Source organism: Talpa europaea, assembly GCF_964194135.1.
Source record: "Talpa europaea genome assembly, chromosome: 1".
Classification (NCBI taxonomy): Eukaryota; Metazoa; Chordata; class Mammalia; order Eulipotyphla; family Talpidae; genus Talpa; species Talpa europaea.
The window spans coordinates 14,679,204-14,703,719 of record NC_140073.1 but is presented as its reverse complement, the minus strand read 5'-3'; the positions used below and the strand labels follow the sequence as shown (position 1 = coordinate 14,703,719).

General features: G+C 47.1%; 1 protein-coding gene across 1 annotated transcript in view; it reads left to right on the top strand.

Moving 5' to 3' along the window:
• EXT2 (exostosin glycosyltransferase 2) overlaps positions 1-11,601 on the top strand; it is a gene marked incomplete at its 3' end in the record, with an annotated part of 111,147 nt that extends 99,546 nt beyond the window's left edge. The window contains exons 10-13 of the mRNA XM_084230598.1: positions 1,136-1,279; positions 3,085-3,213; positions 4,883-4,965; positions 11,463-11,601. Of these exons, the coding sequence (XP_084086724.1) occupies positions 1,136-1,279; positions 3,085-3,213; positions 4,883-4,965; positions 11,463-11,601 (495 nt within the window). The remainder of the gene's footprint in view (positions 1-1,135; positions 1,280-3,084; positions 3,214-4,882; positions 4,966-11,462) is intronic.
• Positions 11,602-24,516: the final 12,915 nt, after the last annotated feature.

The following is a 24,516-nucleotide window of genomic DNA, read 5'->3' as shown; positions in this document are numbered from 1 at the left end:
AATTAAAAGTCTGTTACAGTAATCTAGGGGAGTGGTGATATGGTTTGAGCTAGGGTAAGGCAAGAGAAATGTGAGAGGAAAAGGTAGAGTTAACAGGAGTGGCTAATGGATTGACTGTGGGGAAAGAGGAAAAGGAAGGAATAAAGACCAACTCCTAGCCTTTGTGCCTTGAGCCATTATATAGGCAATTTAGATGGAGAAGATTTGCCTGAAGGCTTATTTGGGGATATGGAACCGAACCAAGAGTTAGGCTTTGGACTTGTTAAGTGTGAGATCCCTATTATTTATCCACTGGAGATATTAAGTGAGTGGTTGGATATCTCAGGAATGTTCAGGACCAAACACGTTTTAGCCAGTATTTAAAGTGATTGAAACTAGACGAGATTACTCAAAGTTTGAAGAGAGAACAGTGCCCATAAGAGGCCCTTAGGAAATGTTGTCTAGAGGATAAGGAACTATGGTGTAGAGAGCTGGCCCCATGAACAGTTGGTAAATTGTTGGTAAATTGTTGGTAAATTGTTAGAACTCACTTAGAAATATATGGAGAAAAGGTATTGGAAATACTTTACACTGTTTCATTCAACAGAACTGTGTTTAAGAACCTTTCCAAACCTTTCAATTGTTTGTTTTTGATATGTTACAAATTATTGAATCAAGCCAGTTCTCTATGCTTTAGCCTTCTAGAAGATTATAAGATTGCATATGTGCTCAGAAGAAATAGGTTTATTTTTTAGAAACAGATAACTTTTTTAAGTTTTCTCAATCATCAAAATGTATTGCAAATCAGGACAGGACAGAGTTCCATTTATCCCTTCCCTAAGAATGGAACCTACCTCCTTAATCATGTGTTAAGAGGTGACGTACCTTGACCCCGTTCAGTAAGTTATTACTACACATTACTTGGTATTTCCAAGCAAGCACAAGAGGCAGTAGAGGAGATCAATTAAGATTTTGTTTTGAATAACGAGAGGAATAACGAGTCCCTGTTCAGTTGAACCTCTTCAGAAGCCCATTTTGACCTTAGTTTTTGAAGGTTTGAACCCAGGAAGTGTCTCAGTAACTGCGTAGATGGCTTAGACCTGTGCTTAGCTGTTGTCTGGACTGGAAAATGATGGCTGATGCTTTCTGTCCATAGGTCTGGCGGGAGTTTCCTGACCGACTGGTGGGTTACCCAGGTCGCCTGCATCTCTGGGACCATGAGATGAGTAAGTGGAAGTATGAGTCTGAGTGGACTAATGAGGTGTCCATGGTACTCACAGGAGCAGCTTTCTATCACAAGGTAAGGTGGGGCACAAGGTAAGGTGGGTCTGGGCTGACTGAACTGAAGGATGATGCTTGTTTTATTTGGCCCAACCTAATTTTTGCTGAGTTTAGGAAAAACCTACCTAGAAGGCTTAGAAGGGTTATGTTGTATAATATATTTTCAAAATAAAGTTTTTTTTCTAATTATAAAAATATAATATATGCTCATAATAGAAATATGGAAAATTCACAACAAATTTTGTTTGAGCACATATGCAATCTTATAAGTATAAGAAAAGTTATTTGTCCTGTCTCTGAGATAACCATTATTATTGTTTAGATGATTTTACAGTTTGGCTTTCATTTAATTATTTACTTACTCAGTTGTAAATATTCCCATTAGCCTGCTTTTTTCATGTGTTATATTGTGAGCTTTTTTAAATGTCATTAACATTTCTTCATGGACAATTTATTCTTAGCATAGTTTTTAATATATGGTTATATAAATAATCCATAAATCATGTTTAATTATTCCTCTATCATTGGATAGTTTTTTTTTTTTTTTGCTATTTTACATAATGCTTAATAGCTAATGATAGCAGTGATAAATGTCTGTTTACATTACTGCACATGTGATCATTAGGATAGCTTCCTGGGAGGCGGGTTGTATCAAAGGGAGTGACTATTGCTGGGAAGTATTGGCATATTAATTTGTTTGCAGTTTTTGTATTGTTGCTACCAACTTATACTCCCACCAGCCACAATAAGACTATCTTACTAGGCCTCCTTTGCATGAAATATGTAAAAAAAAAAAATCAACCTTAGCTATTTTCCTATGTGAAAATCGATCTCATTAACTTTGATTCGATTACGATCATGTTGAAATTCCTTTTGTGTTCTTACAAGCCTTTGTACTTCCTCTCTTCTGAGAGTTGTCACTTCATGTGTTGATGTTTTTTTTAAAATTAGAGGGCTATTGAATGGTTTGCGTTGGGCTTGAAAATACCGGGTCTGATAACAGAGGACTCTCTGGAAGTGTCTGGTTTAAATAAACAGTAATGACTTGTCCATCGTCAGCAGCCAGCTCTGTTCCACCCAGCACAATTAATTTAATTAGGCTATATTTATAGCTAACTTAGCTATTGCTTGTTATTTTCTCCGTACAGTTGCCGTTGTATCTTTCAAAGTCTAGATTCAGAAAGGGGCTTTTGTTCTTCACAAAAAATAAATAGGTGGCTAAGGTTTATAATTCTTAGAGTTTATGGTAGTAGTATGTACACCTTTTCCTTTTTTGTCTGTGGATTTCTACACTATTTCACATGTGTAAGTTGTGATAGTTTCAAAAGTGCCTGATTTTGTTTTACTTTAGAAAGCCCATACCTCTGCAATGTCAGTCCACCATTACTTTATCTCTGTTCCTATTTGCCATCCGTGGAGAGAAGGGAGATAACGGATCGTGGCTCAAGGCTTTGGTGAAGACCTACATGTTGTGTGCCTCTGGGCAGTGTTTATTAACACATGATGTTTTCGTCAGTCTCAAGGGCCCACACCCTGCAAGGACTTCATACTCTGTCTCTCCTCTGCTTGCGTGGTCACTTTTTAAAGAATGCCAACATTAAAGATGCTGGGTCACTGGACCACGAGCATCCTACTACTGCTTCCTTTGCCCTTTCCTTCCATCCAGCCTTGTGATCCACCTCACAGAAACAGCGCGTGCCCGTGCTGTGACAAGGGTGCTGTCTCTATCTCAGCCGAGAGGCTGCTTTGAATGTTTCAGATGTCAAACATGTGGTGTTTCTTGTTTTTGTCAGTATTTTAATTATCTGTAATTAATTTTGACAGTATTTTAATTATCTGTATACCTACAAAATGCCTGGGGATATCAAGAATTGGGTGGACGCGCACATGAACTGTGAAGACATCGCCATGAATTTCCTGGTGGCCAACGTCACGGGGAAAGCTGTCATCAAGGTGGGAGGCTCCTGGCCCGGTTCTGCCACTCCTGTGCTCTGTGGTCCCCAGCAGGTCTCCCCTCTCCGAGCCCGAGGACTGGGCGCGACTAATCAAGTGGGGGACTAGGCAAACCTGATGCTCCCTTTTAGCCTTGAGATTCTGTGGCTGACGCTGTCACGTTGTGAAATTAAAGCTAGGCTTTGAGAGTTTCAGCCTATTTTCCTTTTTCATACAACTTTCCTTAGTTCTTCCTTTTAACCTCCAGCATCATAGATGGAGGCTACGATGTTCAATCTACGAATCATGTTTTCAGAAAATTAAATTTTATTCTCTAAGCTGACTTGGAATCTCATTCTCTTTAAAGATGCAGTTTACATCTTAATGTAGCCGATTTTTATTTTTTTATAGTTGTTGAAAAGATGGGACACTTTACACAGTGATAACTGTAGTTGTCCTAAACATTGTCTATATATCTATATAACTAGTTTTAAGAAGTACCTTTCCCAGAACATCTTAAAAGCTGCAAGTACATAAAGATCCCATAATAGATGTCTATTCTTGAAATACAGATTATGCTCAAATCAGATCCCCAGATAGGTAGAAAGAGTACTTGTTTATATGAGTAGCACTGTCTTGACCTTTATCCATCTGGATTAGATTCCATATAAGAAAATGGGCAGTACTTCTAGGCTAGACTCCTATACTGGGCCCTTCCAGTGCTGGAAGTGGTGAGGCATTCCCCACCGATTCCTCATGCTGTTAGTTGATGAGAGAAGCCAGATTAAGCCCAAGTGACCAGGGCAAGAGGAAAAGTCACTCTCTCTACTCTCCAACTTTGACCCAGTCTTCACCCTGTCCCCCAACTCTCTGACTCAGTGAACTACTAACTCATTGCAAGAAAAATTAAGGAATGTAAATTGAAATATCAGTTTTAAAGGAACCCCTCCCACATTTCCAAGTTTGCTTTTTGACATGCGTTTAGATGTTTCTAGATGTGCCTGCTTAGGACAATGTTTTGTTCATTTCTGGTATCTGTGCTCTTAGGCTGGTCTTAGTTAGCTCTCTCCCTTCCCCTCCCATCCCGCCACTGCTTATTTACTTTTAAATTAGGATAACCAACTCCCCTGAGTTGCTAGAAAAATCATTAGAAGTTTAAGGTCTGAGAGGGTTGAGGGGACAGTCAGGAAGATTCATGGCGTGAGGGACCATTTGCATTTTTTCCGGAGTCAAGGAAATTGCAAAATAACCAGGCATCTTCAAGAGCATAGTGCTGCTCAGAGCATCTGCCATTAGCTGAAAGGCGGAGAAAGTGCCTGCTGGAGCCAAGGTGACGGTGAAAGTTATGGGAAGCTGTATTTCATCGCCCTATGGCTGCAAGAACAAATGGTGTTTATACAAGGACCTTGGCAGTGAGAAAACAGTCATTAAACAGGAATTAAGGAGCTTGTCATCACCACTTCTTTCCAGTTGCAGAAGGCAAAAGCCCTCCAAGCCTCTTTTATTGGGCCCTTGTGAGTTCTGCCCTTGGCCGAGCCAGACAGAGTGGAGGAGTGGTGAGGTGTGTGTGTGTGCGCTCGTGCGTGTGGAGGGGCAGGCATCTCCGCTACTGGAGCACACAGTGGTGGCACCGCATGACTCTGTGATCCTTGGCACTGACAGCCAGGTATATTTTGTTCTTTTCTGGCAGGTAACACCACGAAAGAAATTCAAGTGTCCAGAGTGCACAGCCATTGATGGGCTTTCGCTAGACCAGACGCACATGGTGGAGCGGTGAGTGAGCCTGTAACAGAAGACTGCCCTCGCCTCTGATCCCCACTTCCTGCCTGGGGCCTGTTTATGGGACTTTTTTGGAGATATAAGGACAGCAGCTGGTAGCCATAGTCACCTCCTTTTGCATTGTGAGAATTGGGTTAGTTCAAGCCCAGGTCACCCAAAGAATTAATTTGGAATGCTACTCACTCAATTTGTAATGGTTGGAAGGGTCTTAAAAATATTGCTGGTCTTAAGCTCCAGAAGCCAGATTTTCCATGTGGACTAAGCAGTTAACCATCCACAGTCATTTGAGTAGAAGCTAGTTAATTCTAGGGAAATACTGCATTGTTTTTCAGAATAATATTTCTACTTTATAGTAAAAGTTTAATTAGAAAGAATTAAACCAAACCCACCAGAGACAAATCACCTTTGAGGACACTACTAAAAACACATACTGAGCACAGAATCGAAAGCCTAGCCCTTTGTGTTTCAAAGGAGGAGGAGCAGGGCAACTCTAATACGTCCTTTATTTCAATTCGATTAACTACTCAGTGGGCACACCCTTGCGTGCTATGTGATGTCCGGCCTCATAGTTACATATGGGAGGAGCAGGAGCAGGAGGAGACATGACCTCCCTTGAAGACCTACTGTAGGTCTCAATAATAGCCCTAATTACTCTGGCTTGTACCCTAAGCTGCTTAGCTCCTGAAACAAATCTACTTCCCCCAAAAGGCGGTTCTTTATACAAGACAACAAACTCTGATTCCAGCAGCACCATTGCCAAGGAACCAGAATGCACTCAGAGAATGTCACGGTGAGATTGAGACATCTCGTTCAGGTTTCCATGGGCCCCACATTATTTGCTTGCAGCAGTCATTCTGAAAGCTCTCGGCAACATTACCATCCTTCAGGTGTGGAGGGTCATCTGTGCAGAAATTGTTTCAGTAACTTGGACTCTTCTATAATGCTTTGTGCCTTCTTCTCAACTTCTTCTCTTACTTTTTAAATAATCTCATTGTCTCTTTTATATATCTTACCCAAATGTTATAACTTTTACTGTGAAATAACATTGTGATTTGGGAAATATCTTTTACTAAAATGGTAAGTATCATGCAATCAAGGGCATTGTCATTAGCTGTCAAAAGCTCTTTCCAAAGAGACCCCTGTAAAAAGGTGAACTCTTGCCGTTTGTGACAACATGGATGTGACTGGAGGGAATTACGCTAGCAAAATAAGTCTGAAGGAGAAAGACAAATCCTGGAGGAATGCACTCATATGTAGAATATAGAAAATAAAGGAATTGACAGAACTAAACCAAAACAAACCCTAGAAATATGACTGCAAAATTGAGGCTCCTAGAGGGGGAGGAAGAGTAAGAGTAGGAACAGTGTGACTGGGGTCTAGGGTAAAGGGTGGTAGGTGCTTGGGTGGTGGGGGTGATGTGGTTGCAAACACCTGGGAGGCGTGAACTTACTCCCCTAAGTCATGCACAATGTTGTAAATCAATGTAACCTCAATAAAGAAAAAAAAACAAGAAGGGAGACATTAGTTATAGTTTGGTGGAGTACATGACATTGTTATTTAAACCTACTCCTATTCTCTGAGTCTTGGGAAAGAACTCATAGCATTAAGCTAATGGGTGATTGATTTGGACTAAATTAAAATGCTAGAACTATATGGTCCAAGAAAGAAATTGCAGAGAAAAAAATGTCAGCCTGATAATGCCCTTGAAAGTCATGCTGAAGCTAAGTGATTCTTGTCTAGCACCACTGAGATCTTAGCATGAAGAGAGATTTCAGTTGGACCTGAATGTTGCTTAACACCGAAGAAAGCCACTACGGGATACATGGAGGCTCTCGCTTGAGAAGTGGCTGTTGAAAATAGAGTAACCTAGATATTGTTGGATTGAATCATATTATCAGAGTTTATTATTTAAAAATCCACCTAGATGTATATAATATGTGTAGCTATATGAATGCAATATATCATGAATATATATCTATGAAACTTAATTCAGAGCCATATCTTTAATGCCAGAAGAGAGTCCCAAAGCATTGTAATTGATCAGGAAAAAAGAGGTGACCTCTTAATTGACTTTTAGGAATAGTTTTGTAAAAGAGGAGGTATCAAGATCACAGATCACAGAGGGTGAAACTGGGGCAGGATAGGAGGCCCGGCTTTGTGCAGTGGCCGTATCGTCGCCTGTGAGGTTTGTCCAAGGCGTGATTATTGCTAATTGAAAACTTATCCCAGTGCTCCACTGTGATGACTTGAAATACAGCCATCTTTGGCGATTTTTGATGCTCTCTCTGGAGACTGGGGAGAAAGAAAGAAGAGGAGCTCCTTGGTAAGGGATACTAGATGGTCACAGGTGCCAATCAGCAAGTTCATGGTGTATTTGGCAAGCACTTAAGAAGTCCAGTTTGGCTAGAGCTCAGAATTCTGTCCCTTTAGTGCCAAATTGCAAAGGCTCTTGGATCCCCATTTAAGGAGTTTGAACTTTTTTCTGGTAAGCCAGAGAAGCTGCTTTTCAGTAGCTTGATCAAAGTAATGCTGCGAGATTAATTTGAAAATTAGTGCATAGGATGGAATGAAGGGTGAAGAGGTCAAAGAAAGAAGAGTCAGCAGCCTTGAACTAGTTGAGTGTAGGAAGGAAGGGCAGGGTTAATTGGGGGAGGGATGGGGTAAATCGTTGTACCATTAACACTATGATTAATGAGGACAGGAGGAGGTTTTAACATGGGGTGAAGCTAGAAAGCAATAAGATAGGTGATTTTTGGGGTCTTACACTCTGTGTATGCTGTGGAGCCAGCAGTTGGAGATGTGGAGCTAGAACTTAGAAGGTTTAAATTTAGGCAGATCTGTGGGAGACAGCTGCCTGGAGATGGCAGCTGACTGGAAAAGTCAAGGGCAGATTCTTGAAAAGTTCTGACACTCAGAAAAAGCAACCGAAAACAAAGAAGCAACCCTTGGAGAGACCAGGAGGGAACCAGCACGTGCAGCATCGGAAGCCAGGGAGAAGCCAGGAACGTGCAGATGGGCACAGACTTTGAACTGAGTGGTCACTGGTGACTTTGAAAAATATAACGTCATAAAGTGATGACACGAAAGGGTTATGGGGGCGAGGAAGTGGAGTTAGCAACTCTAGACTACCCTTCTGAGAATAGGAAATGGAAGGAAATCAGCCTTGAGATCAGTTAGAAACTGGGAGCAATACTATTTGGATTAAACACTAAATCACTGAATTATTAAATAAGGCACTTAGATTGGGAGGAAGACGTGATTTAAATCATCTTGGGTAGACCAAGAGATGGAGTTACAACTGTAGAGTTATTTGTTTTGTTTGTTAAAATTCCCTATGCAGAATGCACAAACAGTGAAAAAAGTGAAAGTTACCGAAAGTTATGGTCTTGCCTTGGGTTTTATGGCTCAGCCAGCTTATTGATTATTGTGTTTGGGACCATCGATCAGAAATCTCAGTAGTGTAGGTGAGTAGTTTTTACTACCCAGCAGCCATCCTCAGGATCTGCTGTTATTTCTTTGAGGACTAAACAATGTAATTGTTCATTTTTACCAGTAGCTTCACCAAGACCAAAGCAATGTGGCAACCAGGGTTGGTTTAGGGGGAAAAAAATGGAGAATTTTTATTTAGGCCAATCTTTTAAAATTCTGATTTGTCACTTATGATCTGTCTGACTTATGGAAATGGACATACTTTATCTGAACTTTAATCTTTCCTTCTCCTAAAACAGGAATATTAATGACAGTGGTCCATTCTTAGGTTCAACAATTATTTATTGAGCATCTTTGTGCCAAACGCCATGCTGAGTGTTGGGGGTGAATGGAGTAATCACACGTGACAGGCTGTGGCAATGTTCGTTTCCTCCCCAGTTTCCCCAGCGGCGTCCTGAAGGCTCTTGGTTACTGTGGGTGGTTGTATTTGAAAGGAAGACAGAAAGCCACAAGTCCTTTCTCCCCTAGACACTCCCAGCACTTCAGAGACAGACATTTGGCAGTCCTCTGTCCGTTTGTGGTTGACTGGGAAACCAACCTAGGGGGACAGTTGCTGACTGGGTGCCGACCCCTCACAGAACAGTTCGTGGGCCACCAGCAACCAGCCCACTCATTACCTGCTCGACCTGTTCCCAGCCCAGTGCCCCTGTGTGAAAGAAAGTAGGAGGTGCCGGCAGGATCTGCAGGACCTGCAGGAGAGCCAGGAGCGGGCCACACAGGGTAGGCTGTGTGGAAAGAAAGGTGTACTTGTTAGTCCCCCGTTAGCCAGGGCAACTGTCAACAAGTCAAGGTGGCCTGAGCCTTCCTGGCCTCATGCCTGTGACATGGCTCTGCTGGCAGATATAATGACAGAGAAGACATTGTCCTCATCCTCTCCAAGGGACCTTGGGGCTGCTATTCTCTGCCGAGAACCAGGATTCTTCTTGAATACTGGCTCGCTGGTCCCTAGGCTGGGCATGGCTGGTTCAGTCCACAGGCATAGTAACTGGAAATTAGACAAACCCATGTGTGTTTACAAGTAGCTATCAAAACTAAGACTTTGGAGAGGTGTGACTCTGCCGGGGCCTTGACTCCATAATCTGGGGAGAAGGAAGCTGCTGAAGCTCCTCAGTGCTTTCCCCAGCTCCCTCTCAATTTAGAATAATAGATACTCCCCAGATGTTAATTTCCAGCCCATCCTCGGGGACCCTAGAATTATGTTAATAAGTAAACATGTATCCTCTCATAATTAAGACTTTAGCCTCTGGAGCCAGAATGCATGGGTTTGGCTCTGCCTCTTACTAGTTATTTGACCTCTGGACATGCTACTTAGCTTCTCTGTTTCTCAGTTCCAAAGTAAAAATGGGGATCCTAAGTAGGAGGACCTCCCCACGGGGTGCTGTGGGGCTGAGATGGGTTACTGACACACCTAGGGCACCTGTAACACAGCCCTGAGTGTGTGATGACTGTAGTTGTTGTTTGCGGTGTGGACACGATCACGTTGTCAGCTGGGAGAACTCCACATGACAGAGGAACACGCTTTTGCTAGAAGCAGAACGGCCACAAGAAAAGAGTTAATAATGACTGCCTTCTTTATTCATTCATTTCTTCCTGAGCTCAAGGCATTAGAATAACAACTTGTTAATTGGGATCATTTGAATCTTCTAGTATCTTGAGAGCAGAAGCAGCTTCTGTTGGTTCGTTTCTTGAAGTCCAGTCACCAGGTCAATGGTTCTGCCTTGATTGGTTTGTTCTTGTTGTAGATCTCTCAGGGGCCTGGGCCTGGCTGAGGTGAGAGCACTGACCTTTCTGAAATCCACCCTTGGACTCCCCTTAGCTTCAAAAGCCACGTCCCCTCGGGTCTGACGCTGACCTGTCCTCCTTTTTTTTTTTTTTTTTTTTTTTTCTAGAGGCATGTCTTATTTATTTATCTATTTGTTTGTTTGGTTTATACATGCACTGGGTACAGTCAGAAGCCGGGAGGGTGAGAGAATTCACCAGAGCCAGAGCAGGGAGCAGAACAGGCAGAAGGACCGAAGTACACTGCTGAGGGGAGCAGCGGGCGGCAGGAGAGGTCTGCGCGCCATGTGGGACCCTCCTCCAGTGGCCAGGGAGCAGCCGGGGATCGAACTGGCGCCGCAGAGGCCGCAGGCAGCTTCGCAACCCAGCGCTCAACCGCTGCGCCACCTGGGAGGCCCTGACCTGTCCTCCTTAAGCAGCTGTCACGCTCCACTGGCCTGAGAGAGCAGAGCCATTTCCCACCAACCTTCCTGACCCGCTCACCTCTCAGGAGGTTGCTCGTGGGCTTGGGGGTGAGCAAACTGACATCTCCCCCCTCTTCCAGCAGTGCTGGGCCCTTCTGTCTCTAAGTGGGTCATGGCTGCTGGTTCTGCTGTGGAAGTGGCTGAGTTAGGCTGAGTTATAGAAAGTGCTCTCAGTAACCTCCAGCTTTCACAGAAAAGACCGCCACTTATAGACCCCCCAGTGAAGGTTGCTTGAATGAAAGAAGTGCTTATCATTTGAAATTGGGCTTGACCATCTCCCTCATCTTCTTTGGCCTTCCCTTGCTTTGAGTGGAACACCTTTCTTGCTGCCCTTTAAACTTAAGCTCAGATCCAAGTGATTTTTCCTTTCCACCCTTAGCCTTCTCTGTAGTTGGCAGAGATGGGGTTAAGAATTGTTGGCAGCTAATCCACCTTGGTTTGAGGCCTGCTTGTACTGAGCAGGAGGAATGACTGGAATTTGAGGGGGAGGGAGAGAGCTATTCTGACCTCTGTGGGGCCATGGCCTCCAAAAAGCATCCATCCCTGTTCACTTTCTCCCACTGAGCTAATAGAGTACCCCCAGATCTCTCATCCACACCCACCCATCCTTTGTAAGAACCTGGGAGCAGGCCTAGGATACTTGGATTTCTTTTGTTGGTGTTAAAATTGTGTATTTTGCTGTCATCTCTCAGCCTGTTGAACTTTTCTTTTTCCTCCCCCATTATCTGCTCAACCGCCACCCTTCCTGGCACTGCACAGATCTGAGTGCATCAACAAGTTTGCTTCCGTCTTCGGGACAATGCCTCTTAAGGTGGTGGAGCACCGGGCTGACCCCGTCCTATACAAAGACGACTTTCCCGAGAAGCTGAAGAGCTTCCCCAACATCGGCAGCTTGTGAAACATGCCAGCGGTGGAGGTTTGAACGTTCGGCTTGGACAAGGGAAGAGAACTTGCTCCCCATGCTCTTCCATGCGGGCATTCTCCACACGCCAGATGTGGCCAGAGACCCAGCTCACCCTCTCTCTCAGGAACAGAAGCTGGTGAGGATGTGTGAGTGCCGTGAGCTGCACAGACCCTTGTTTCTTATGACCCCCCGTGGGTTCTTTTTAAAAAAGCCAAACGGAAGCCTCACGGTGCCCCAGGTGCAGCCCAGGGCAGGCCCTCGCGTCCGCACCGGTGCCACAGTCACAGGAGGCTTCGCTGGCCGTGAGACTGCTGAGAAGAGAAACTACCAGCCCATTTCAGATTGGGAGAATGGTGTGAAAGATACTGATATCTTATTTTTAGTTATTTCAAATCAGTGAGTTCTTTGGAGGAGAAGCCAAGTGCTGAATTTGGTGTAAGATCCAAATGCTGTAGTGGGATTTGATATCTGCCTTGGGGGCTGGGGCCCCGGACTTGAAGAGCCCAGCTGCTGAGCCAGGATCCTGCGAGTTCCGTGAATTGTTCCTCTTTCGTTTGGCTTTTTGATATGATTAAAATTATTTTTTATTCCTTTTTTCTACTATGTCTTAAATGCTAGTTATTGATAGTCCAAGGAACTATTTCCTTTCGTGTGTTTAACTCCATCTTCTGGCCTTAACTCCAGCCTGCTGCCCATGTCTGGGAAGACCCAGACCCAGGCAGGGGGAGAGTTGGTGCCATGTGCATCGAGCAGAGGAAGAGCCGAGCTGTAAACATGCTAAGGGAAGATGTCTCCAAAGAGCGCCAAAAGAATCTGTTGGCTTCCTGATTAGATCCCGTCACTGTTTTATAGGTGTGTGTGTGGAGGGGGGAGGTGCGGAGTGCATCTCACAGCCAGCCACTGAGTGGTCCTAGCTAGTACCATGTGGTAGAAGTTGGGGGCATTGTGACCCCCACCCCAAGAGGGTGCCAGAATTTCCCCCGTTCTTCGGTATAAACTTAACGTTAGCCAGGGAGGTTCTGGCTAATGTTAAATGCTGCTCTAACAACTGCTTTGCAATAGTTGCTGGTATATTTAAATCGTTAAATTTCAGCATTTAGTAATACTGCACATGTGTGAATTATACCTCTTTAAGCCCAGTTGATGAACAAATCTACTCTGGCAAATGTTAGATGTTATGGATTTGAAACAGATTTATCTGGCTCTAATATTAAAATTAGCCACAGTTTGGACTTTAGCCATAACATATGCCCCCAGAACACAAAATACATAACAATTTGCTTGGAATATGGATATAATTACTGAAACCTTGTTGTGTGCCAGTTGAAGTCACTAATCACCACCCATTGTTCTGTCGAGTGACATGTAGGTGAGTCTGTGTCGTGGTTTTGAAATGCGTAGTTTTAACAAGATGTTTTCCCACAGATTTCCAGAGGTCAAAGTAAAATTTCAGAAGTAGCAAAATTATAAGTGGAAATCATGAGCATTTCATCCCCTTCCCATGAAGGAGTTACAGAACCGTGGGCTGCTGCTGCTGGAAGGGACAGGACACCATCTCATCCCGGGGGCATGTGGTGCCCAGGCTGATGCCAGAGGCACGATGTGCTGGGGGCTGCGTCGTGGCAGGCGTGGGCGCTTGGTGTTAGTGCGTTTAACTGGGATCCGCACAGACTAGTCAGCAGGGATGCATTTTGGTCTCATGTTCATAATTCTGGGGGTGGTTTGCTAGAAACCAAGAGAAAGGGATCCCTGTTGTCACCAGATAACTGACACAAACAGCGAGAGCCTCTCACCTTGAGGGGCTCTCTAGCTCGTTTCTAGGACTTGGGGCAGGTGGATGCGGAGGGCAAGCCAGGCACTGTGTCAGGCGTTGCCCCTACTACCCTTGCTGGTGTGTGCCCTCCACCTGGCAGCTTCAGATGCGTCTGCTCTTCCTCAGCCCCTGGTTTCCAATCCACTCACTTCTCCCTCCCAGAGGACATTTTTTTTTTCTTTTTTTAAAAACTGTGTTGACCCTTTGATTTTGGATGACGAGCTCTTTAAACCGACTTCTTGAGGAACCCTGTTAGTGTGACTTTATCACCTTCTCAGGAGTCATCAGACTGCTAAGGGTATTGAAACGCCACTTAAATAATCTCATGACCCCCAGGAACACTGGGGGCTAGATCTCACAACATGGTATAAAAGAGTATACATTACAGAATGAACAGTCGGTCCTAGGCATTTGAAATAAACCTCAAAAGTGTCTGCCCTGTGAACAGACAGGTGGTGCAGGTCACAGGAGAAGTTCCGACAGGAATCTAGCAAGTGATCATGATTCACGGATTCAGAGGGGGCCTAGGGACGCGCCCCCCCCCCCCCATTGCGAGCACATTTCTGAGCTGCTCCCCAGCTAGCCTTACCCATCAACTTGGGTCAGGATCATCTGCCCTTGGGATGCCATCGAGCCTGGTTTCAGAAGCGGAACAATAATGCTAATTAAAATGTCATGTTCTGGCCTACAGCAGACAACAGCTGGTTTTAGATGAAGAAATCTTTTATAAGAAATTGCATCTTACTGGCCTGCACAGATGAACCTGAGCCGGGCCCAATGTGTGCACTAAGCCACTTGCCAATTGGGATGAGCCCACTGGGAATGATAGCGTTGGAAACCCTCCTTGCTGCTAATAATTCTGTCTCATGTATTTTACCGAGCCTCACACATTTAGGCAAAAATCTCCTCTTCTGGGATAATTATGGAGGAAAATAACAACTTTGGTTCTTTCCAGCAAACAATGCTATACTATCTCCTCTTCTTATTCAGTGTCAAGAAGTTCAGAACTGGCTATTCTGGCCTCCCTGTCAAAGCTTTAGGAACTTCCAACTGTGCTTTACACTTGTGGCTTTAGGGGCTAGTTTCTCTGCTGTCTCTGGGGGAAAAAACTCCTGTCATAGTGGCCTGTGCCAGCCAGGACGGGAAGCTGGAAGAGTTAAGTGACCCCTTTCTCTCATTTGCTCCTAGAGTTGCTGTGACCACAGCTTCTTCCTAGGATAGTAGTCACAGTCAGCAGCAGGGTAGCAGGGAGAATGGCGAGGGTGTCCTCACCACTGGAAAACAGCTTGTCTCCAGCCACAGGAAAGCTGGTTACTGAGAGCCCTTTGATGATAAAATGAAGACTGGCTTGGGAGGTGATTGAGTCCTGGAGAGACTCCTGGTGGCTCTGCTGTCAGAAGATCCTTTGGGAACCCAACTAACAGGAGAAAGGCTTTGGTGGTGGAGGGTCCCCATCAGCCACCCATGCTGACCCTTTGCTCTGGGGACAGTAGCTGCTTTTTTGGCTGGGTGGCTTTTTCTGTTTCTCTTGGGCCAGGCAGTCTCCTATTGCAACAAACATCTCCAGCATGGAGAGGCAGAGACAGAGAATACTAACCTGGCTGCAAGCCTCTTTCAGCCACTTCCTGAACAGTAGTTCTGGCAGGAGTGCTAACCATATTGGCAGGCAACTCCTAGCCAGGAAGACTTTGGAAGCAACTTGAACTTTCCACTGCAGGTCCTGAGGCATATGGAACCATAGGGCCTGTCTGCTCGCCTCATGCCAAGCCCTGCAGCTCCTTTCCTAGGCCAGGGTTTCCTAGGCCTCACCACTTTCTACTTCTCATTAGGATCAGGAATAGCCCTTGGCCCCATGATGCCAAGCACACATAGGCTGACAATCTGAACAGCCTTCTGCAGGCCAGAGTTAGGTGGGGAAGTCTCCACTCAGTTTTAAGGTTTTCTCCTTTAGGGGTGCAGCATTCTGAACTCAACCCACAACCTCTGTTCCTCCTGCATTAAGTGGACTCCCAGGAGTCCCTGATTTCAGACTTCCAGACTCCTAATTCCCAGGGACAGGGTGTCGGTCTCTACGGGCAACTTTGTGCCCTGGCGTTTTCACATCAGCTTCGCCTGGTGGCACAGGTGAGATGACCCGGGAGAGCCTGGCTTCCTCCCCCTCTTCCCAGGCCTCTTTCCTTTTCAAAAAATAGTTGAGTCACCAACATCTGTGTCTGGCATTTTGCTCTCTCCACTTTACGACATGTTCAGGGTCAAGCTTTTTCTTCTGCTTTCAATTTCTTGGGCCCCTGGGTTGCATTTCTTCCCAGTTCCCCTGAAGGACACAGAGCTGTGAGGCAGAAGACAGAGAAGGATGCCTGGGTGTTAAGAGGGACCAAGCAGCTAGACGTTTCCTCAGCAAAGCGCCATTTGATGGCAACCTCTCAGGTGCTGCATGTGGGGTGCGAACTGCCCGCAGAGCAGGGCCTGGAGTCCATGTCTTAGGCCCAAGCACCCAGTCAGCCCTTGCCTCTATCTACCTGGGCTTTTTTAATAGCTGCCAACTTACAGCATTACCACACTCGAGGATAAATTCAAGGAACATCTGGTTTCCCGGCAGTCACAGCTGAGCAACAACGACCTCCTTATTGACCCAGGTGAAGTAAGAGCATTTATTCAGTCATTCAGTTTCTCTGTTCATTCACAGGGCACTGTGCTCAGCCCAGGAGACTGAGAGTTAGACAAGACATTGCGCTGGTCTCAGGGAGCTCTGATTCTAGTGGGAGTTTTTGAGCTAAGATGGTGGAAAGCCATCAGGAGCCTTGGGCTCTGCATATATAATTTTACTTCCAACTGTAAATGCAGATTCCATTAGCAGCATCTTTTCCAGTGCACGGAGGGTGCGATGATTTTTAAATCACCCTCCCTGAGTTGTAACCTAGCCTACCCTTGACCTTGAGGGAGTCTGCCTGTGCCTTAGTGTCCTTAACTAGTAATTGGAGAGCACGAAGGCCCGGGTTGGTGAGGTGAAATGATGTGTCAGCTCTCTTCCCCTTCTCTTAACCAGGGCCTTTACCAGATAATACCTGGTGATGCTGGCAGCCAGCCCTCTTCCGGCCCCTATTTCTGCACACCCTGTTACCAGAGCTGGGGGTCTGGATCCTATCTGGCCCCGTCAGGGTGGATTACCGAAGGAGCAGTTCTTTTGCCCCAGCCCCTTTCCTGTGCTATAAATAAGCCCCATGTTTATTTTCTCATGTTATTGAAATGAGCACTTGGGATTTGGGCCTCTTGACGAGTCCGGAGAGCGTCCATCCGGTGCCTGGTGAGGGCCCTGCGTGGCTGGCTGCTGTCTGAAGCTATTTGGAACCCTCCCCCTGTGTTTTGGATGTGGCTTAATTTCAATAGTAAGGGCTATATGTGGCCCTGTATCTGCTGATTTTCAGGTTTCAGCTTTCTGCCAGCCTCACTCCCTGCTTAGAAGTAAAGTTGTGTTTCTCATTAGGGGGATAACAGCCACAATTGAGGTAATTAACGAAAATTGTGCATTGGTGGCAGCAGCTCCTATAGGATTTCCCGTGCTCTTTCTCTAGCAGATCTTGAGGGACTTACCTTCATCTCCTTCCTTCTGCCTCTCGTGTGCCCGATCTCTGTCCTTGTTTTCTGGAGGAAGTCCCAATAATTTCCCCATTGTAGCCTTGTCATCAGTCTGGTTTGATGTATTGACAACTTGGCCAAATGACAATCCCATTGGCCCTGTCTTCTCCGGTGCATGGAGGATGTTAGGATTCCCTCCCTCCCTCCCTCTTATAGCACCTTCCAGTTGCCGGTGGTACCTTGGTCCTTTTCTAGAAGTTATAAGGAGGAATGTCTTATATCACATTGATGGTCCCATGGCTGCACCATCTCAAAAGAGAGAATGACCTGGGACAATGTCAGGATGGAAAGAAAACATCTGGCAGCCCAGCACAGGGTATTATTATGTACTGTGCAGAGGTCTTGGAACTAGGAAATATTCTAAATGAGGATTTAACTCAGGAGTGATTTCTGGCTCCTTCAGATGTTGACAACACATCAAAAGTATCCCATGAGACGATGAGTAGGAGACAGTATTATCTATCAGAACTTTGGCTAAAGATAATATCTGCTTCTCAGAATGAATTAGCCTGGTAAGTCACTCAGTAGAGAAGTCAATCTGTGCACACAACCTGAACCTGAAGTCTATTAATGAGGAGAATTGCATCTGACAACCAGATTTAATTCACTTTGGCAGAAGGGACCAGGAGAAAGTAGATTTTCACTCGTGTGTTTTTAGTCTCCTGACTCCTAAAGATTCTTTTCCCTTAAGCAAAAATAAAAACTTTCGATGTGTTGAATTCATTCAATCGGTAAATATTTATGGAGCAAGAATTATGTGCCAGATATTGTTCTTAGTATGAGAATGCTACATTGGATAAGACAAAGTGCCCTATTCTCATCGATCTTATACTCTAAACGAACATAGGCAAAACGCTGTACTTCATAGTGAGTTATTTATTTCCCTTAATTCATGAAGTGAATACTGTTTCAAATAGTAATAAATGCTAGGAAGAAAATGAATCAGAGCAAGGGGAAATTGCGAATGATAAGGAGGTATCTTAGGCAGGCCAGTTTAGTGATATTCAAACAGATTTAATGGGGACTTCCTGGTGGCCTAAAGGTTAAGTCTCAGCTTTGTCACCGCTAAGGCCTGAGTTCAATCCCTGGCCAAGGAACTAAGCCAGCAGACCTCTCCTGTCTCACCCGCTGCTCCCCTCAGCAGTGTATTTCAGTAGATCTGCCTGTTCTGCTCCCCACTCTGTCTCTGGTGAATCCTCTCACCTCCGGTCTACATCCCAGTTCTTATGTGCAAAATAAATAAAATTTAAAAAAATTTAATGTGGGGAGAAGAGCTAACATAAAGGCCTTCAGGCGAGGACAGGCTAAGCAAGAACTTCTGTGTTACTGCAGCGTATTGAACTACTCCTGTGTACTGGAGAGCATGATAGAGATGATGCCAGAAAAGTAAATCAGGACCAAATTGTGTTAGGATCATGTTGCCTACAAGGATTCTAGATTTTTATCGTGTGACAGGAAGACACTGGAAGGTTTTAAGCAGAGGCGTGACATCTGAATAATGTTTTAAGAAAAGATCATTATGCTGACCTGGTGGAAGATAGGCTGTAGGCAGCAAGCCTGGAAAGAAAAGGAAATCAGAAGACTGCCCTGGGGAGCCAGGTGAGAGATGGTAGTGATGTAGTTTGACTAAAACGGTATCAGCAGAGGTGACAAGAAGTTATATTGCAAATAGAGTCTATTGGATTTTTCTGATGGATATAAAAGTTGGGAACAATAGAAGATTCATAGTTAACTCCTAGGTTTTTGTCTTACACAAATGTGTGATGCCATTAAGTGAAATACGGCAGACTGGGCAAATTCTACAACAGATGAAATGGACACAGTCCTTGAGAGACAAATTGACAGAACTCCCTCAAGAAGATATAGAAAAATCTGAATAGCCCTGCAGCTGTTACATCAGTCAAATTCATACTTTAAAACCTTCTGCAAAGAAATGCCCAAGTCTACATAGTTCTACTGGAAAATATTGTGGTGATGGTTACAACATGTACATAATATATTTGTCCAAACCCATCCATCTCTCCACTTAAAATTAGGGCATTTAATGCTGTGTAATTATACCTCTATTAAAGGGATTGGTGTAGTGGTTAAAAACTCATCTTTCACAGTTGTCAGGGGTGGGGGCCTGAACCTGGATGTTTGCTCGGCACCTTGGGATCTAGGCTGCTGCCTCCAGTTGCTTCACCTCAATTAAGTGTTCCCTGCTGTGTTCTGAATGTGGGATCCAGACTTGCCAATTGTCCCGCTGACATTTATAAAATACCCACCGTGTAAGAGATACTGTGCCAGGAGCTGTGGTAAAGAGGCGAAGACACTTTCAGCCTCAAGGAGCTTGCAATCAAATTAATGCAAAGAAAAGCCACTTACGGGCCTGTCTGTGGGCTAAGGAGGAGCCCACAGGTGGCCTGGGGTGCCCGAGGTGGCCTGGGGAGTGACTAGGTGGAGGTGGGCATTCAGATGGATAGGGGTGCGTGGGAGGTTGGGGTAGGCACTTTGACCTGAGGTCGTGAAAGGAAACAAGAGGATGGGAAGGCATACGGTGTCTCCGAGAATTGCAGGAGCTCTTAGCGCGGGCTGGAGAATTGGAAAAGATGCGATTGAATAGGAGTTCAGGGCTAAAACCCAACATTTCTGTCTGTTGGCAATGTGAAGTCTTTCCAGATGATTGTTCTGGTGAGGGCTGTGGTCTGAGATGGCCTTTGGCATCAGCGTTGATGGAGTGGAGCAGGGAGGGACCAGGAACCAGATACAGCCTCTCAGCAGTCACCTAGCTAGAAAGTGACAGCGACCCAGTGGTTTGCTGGGCCTACGTGGGAATTTGCTGGAACTCAGTAAAACCCTTTGGAATGTGCCCATCTCAGAAATAGCACCACCTCAGGGCTCCCCGGTGCCCAGGGGCATGGTGACCGGCTTTGGGAAACAGAGCCCTAGCTTTAAGACACCCTTGCCCTTAGTCTCCCTGGAAATCCTCTCCCCCAGCCCAACCCTTCCCAACAACCAGAATGCACGGTTCTTCCGCCCGTACAGCTCTCATCTCTTTACAAATATCCTAACTCTTGGGTTCATAACCACCTCGTGAGACAGGCAGGAAATAGTTGCTTATCCCCATTTTACAGATAAAGAATGGAAAGATCAAAGAGTCTTAGTGGCTGGCCTAAGATAACCCAGCTAATAAATTGCAAAGTCAGTACTTAAACCCGAGTCTCTTGTCTGCCACCTCCCCACATGGCGCCCTGGCCAGTGTTGCGCCAAGCTCTCATTTTAACAAGAGGTTTCTGTCCAAACCTGTCCCGGGGAGGAGACACGGGGGGCCTTCATGTTTCACCCTTTGCTCTTATCTCCCTCCCTTGTCATCCCGGCGCACACGCAGTTATTGTTTCACTTTCTCCATGGGGCGGCTCGGCCTTCCTCTCAGAGCAACAGGGAGCTCTTCTGCCCTTCCCGCAGAGCCTGCAATGACGGAGACCCATTACGGGGAGGGGGCTTGTGGCACAAGCCGGAGAGAAGGCCCAGGAGGCAGAGCAAGGAGACTGCCGCCTCTGCACGTCGGCGCCACGCCTGCCAGGGCTCCGGGAGACCCACGTCCTGGCAGCACCTTAACACATGGTGCGCACATGGGGCACACTGGGCTCCTTTCGGAAGTGCGCCTTTCCTCAAGCCTGTTGGTCTGTGTTGAGCTAAAAAAAAAAAAAAAAATCTGTTTGGAATCACATAATTCCTGGGAAAATGTCAACTCTCACACCCCATTGTCTCTGGCGCTGGCAGGCACCGGCTCACTTCTGAGCACACAGCCTATTTTGGGGACCGGGCTGGCTTTGTGGAGGGCCTATTGTTCCCTGGCTGCTGAGCATGCAAGTGAGAGCCTGTGTGAGGAGGAACCACCCCGCTCCCTCCAAACCCACCAGCCGGTTCCGGTGCCCTGAGGTTTGACGGCAAGAGCAGTTTCACGGCGTGGGGCGGGGGGGGGGGCACCAAAGCAGGAAAGGAGCTGCTGCTCACTGCCCGCGGCAGGGCGGGCATGAGGGGTTATCCAGGGCTGACTGCAGGAAGCCGAGTTTGAGCCCTGGGACCCCTGAGGCCATCTTGGGGCGTGGGCCTTGTGCTGGCCTCACCCAAGAACACTACCCCAAGAGGTCAGCTCCCCGGCCTGACCGGGCCCATCACTTCAGGTCATGGAGGTGACCGCCAGCAGAGAGGAGGCTCGGAGTGCCCTCTGGGCTGGCCCGGGGCAGCTCCCCCTTTCTGTAGCACGAATGGCCTGTCCCTCCTCCCTTCCCAAACCAAAAAAAGCGTTTTCCCATCCCCACCTCCATGCTCATTCACTTACTCCATGTCCCTGTCTTCTGAAGGGCTTGGACCCACACACCAGTCTGTCTCCTCTTGGAGCCCTTCAAGCTCGTGGGGGACAGGGCGGGGGCCAGTAACCAGGTAACAGGGTGTTACATCCTGAACAGTGTGAGAAACATGAAGGGGCAGCAGTTGACCTAGGGGCGGAAGGTTGTGGGGACATGATAACAAGAAGCCTCCCTGAGGACGTGTCATCGGAGCTCTCGGGCGCAGGACGTGGGCATTCCAAGCAGGGCAGGTGGCAAGTCCAGCCATGTGGCCGAGGGAAAGGCCCCAGATGGTTTGGGGAGCAATGAACGGTCCTGGGCAGCAGGACAGGGAAGGACAAGTCACGTCCTTCTGGAGACTATTGCAAGTGCTGGTCAAGGGTGGGTCGACCTGAATGAGCCTCTCATGCCACCTCCCTTTGAAGTCACCCTTGTCTAGATCCAGGATATTGAGGTTGCTCTGCTCCACAGACAGAAGCCAGGGATTGAGCAGACAAGTCACGCCCCTCTCTGCTTTGGCTGCTAGGTTGTGATTTGGGGCGGGGGGTGGGGGCTGGGTAGCCCAAGTGCTCCCACAACCCTGAGCCCAGAAAGGATGACTAGTGTCTTTTTTTAAAGCAAACTCCAGGCCCAGGCCAACCTGAAACCCAGCTGGGTCTCTGCGGAATGTGAACTTAGTCCCCACAAGAACCAAGCTGAGCTGTGGCTTCAAGGAAGCAACGGTTGAATCGTTGCAATGAGGGTGAACAAGAGTTTGCCATTGGACTTACAGTGGGTGGACTTAATCCCCTCCTGCAGAGCGAGGGGCCTGGGGGTCAGCAACAACTCTCCCCACAAAGGGGTCCCTGGAGGTAAGTCAACCCAGAGCCACCTTCGTGTTGGGAAGCAAGATGGCACTTACTCTCTTGCAGAACCTGGCACTTCCTTGCTTCAGTTTGTTCTTAGAACTTTGCTTTAAAACTCATCTGTCTGCACCTCCTGCCAGTTCTCTTGCAACTAGGGTGGGGAGTCAGCCCTGGGAACTGCCCCTCCTTAACACCCCACCTGTGCTCCATGCCCTGCACTTCCCTGTCCGGGTCTCCCTCAGCTTCCAGCGCAGCCCCGGACACTGACCGGCACTGTGACCCTGGGGCATCCAGGGGCTGGCCAGCTGCTGTGCAGACCCGAAGGCTGTGCTGAGTGCACCCCATATAACTGGGGGGAGGTGGCACGAAGTAGCTGGGGCTGTGATCCTTTTTGCTGCCTGAAAAGTGGACTCTGCTCTACCCCTTGCTCCCTCCCTCCCTCTTCCCCAGCTCGCTCACTGTGCAGAGACAGGTCCTCTGGGATGAAGGGGGGTATCCCAGACCCTTGGCCACGCACCCCCTCTTTGTGCAGGAGCCCTGGCCGGCCACCTGTTGTTAATCTAGCCCTGGTAATCCATTCTGCACTGTGTCAGCAGTTCAAAAGGGCACTGTTAGTATTTTTTGCCGACTTCAATTAACGTGAGATTTCAGAGGCCCCTCTGATCACATTTCATCTGTCACCAGTCAGGAACGAAACAGACAGGTTCCAGTTGAGAGGAGGCAGGAGAAGGAGTTTATTGCAAACAACAACCAAACAGACATTTTGGGCTGTGCCCAGCCAAGGGTGTTCTGGGAGAGTCCAGCTGCTTCTGCTCTCCATTGGGCCCCGTGCCTAGGCCCCGAAGTCCCCTTCTCGTCAGTGTCGCTCCCTCCACCCCCCAAAAAAAGATGTAAGTGCAATAACTTACTTTAAAAGACAAGAACCTTTCTTTTAATATTTTGCTATAATGTAGTTACATGGTGGGATAGGCAGTAAAACTTTATGGAACCGACCTCATTTTTTTTTTTTACACATTTTTCTGAATTTTTAATGTATTTTTAATATATATTTTTAATATTCCACCCCAGGCCATTAAGCTAAAGGAAAAAGTTGCGTCTATACAGGGTTAAACTATCTTACAATGAGAACAGTCAGTACTGGTTGAGGTTCATGTCCCTTCTGTCACTCGGCTCTCTTAGTCAACCACCGCACACCCAAACAGATTATTAGACATTGAAAACTGTCCTTCAAAATCAGTAGTATAAAGGCCTAGCTCTATGTATGTAAGTGACGGGGGCGGGCGGGAGAGGGCGTGATAGGCAATGATTTCCCGGATACCTTCCTCCCTACAGCATCCTTAGCAAAGTGAAGTGGGGTCCGTGCGACCTTGAGAATTCGAGCTGTTGTCTTCTCATTTCTCTTTGGCAGTCGTGGATTCTCCTGGGGGCCCGTCGGCCAACCATCCTCCCCCAGCTAGGCCTGTGTGCCCTGGTGCCCGACAGCCAGGCCATCCAGCGGAAGCCCGGGATGTCTGCAAGGTGATCTCCCCACAGTCTAGCCCAGAGAGAGCATGGCTGCGCACGCAGGTAACTGGTCGTGTCCCTGGCCAAGCTCCTCTTGTCCCCCCGGCCCAAGAGCGGGCAGGCGGGGCACTGCAGCTGGCCCTGGAACGGCCGCAGCGGTGTGTGCTGCGGACCCACCGCATCACAACTGCTTCCCTCCCCCTCGCAGTGTTTCGGAACTAACCCAGCCACAGTGCGTTCCCAAGCTGGAGGCGCGGCCGTGAGAGCTGAACATCAAGTATAGTTGAAAGGATTCAAGGAAAGTTTCAAAACCTGTGTCCTCCGAGTGCCACTGAAGCCGGGGGGGGGGGGGGGGGGGGAGCAAGCCTCTCTGGGTGTCCCCCAGCGCCTTCCTCTCCCAAGCCCCGGGAGCAGTGATGGCACCTGAGGGTGTAGCAGCACCTTAGTGTCAAGCCTCAGCTTCCTTCGAAACCTGTTCCCAGCAGGGGCCAGAGGCTATACGGTTGGGGAGGCTGCTCAGTGACCCGCCAGCTGCCCCCCATGTCACTTCTACACGGCAGCTCTGCAGAGATCTCAGGCAAACGGCCAAAGGAAACCCTCTCCTCTTGTAGCTTATTCATTGCAGCGGCCCAGAGAGCAGGTAGAGCCCCTCTGGCTGGCCGCAGGAGCCCTGGCTCAACAGGAGGTGGCCAGCAGGGCAGAGCCGCCCAAACTTGCTCAGTCCTGGCCATTGGTCTGCGGGGTGCCTCCCACCCTAGCAGGCAGAAGCCTGGGAAAG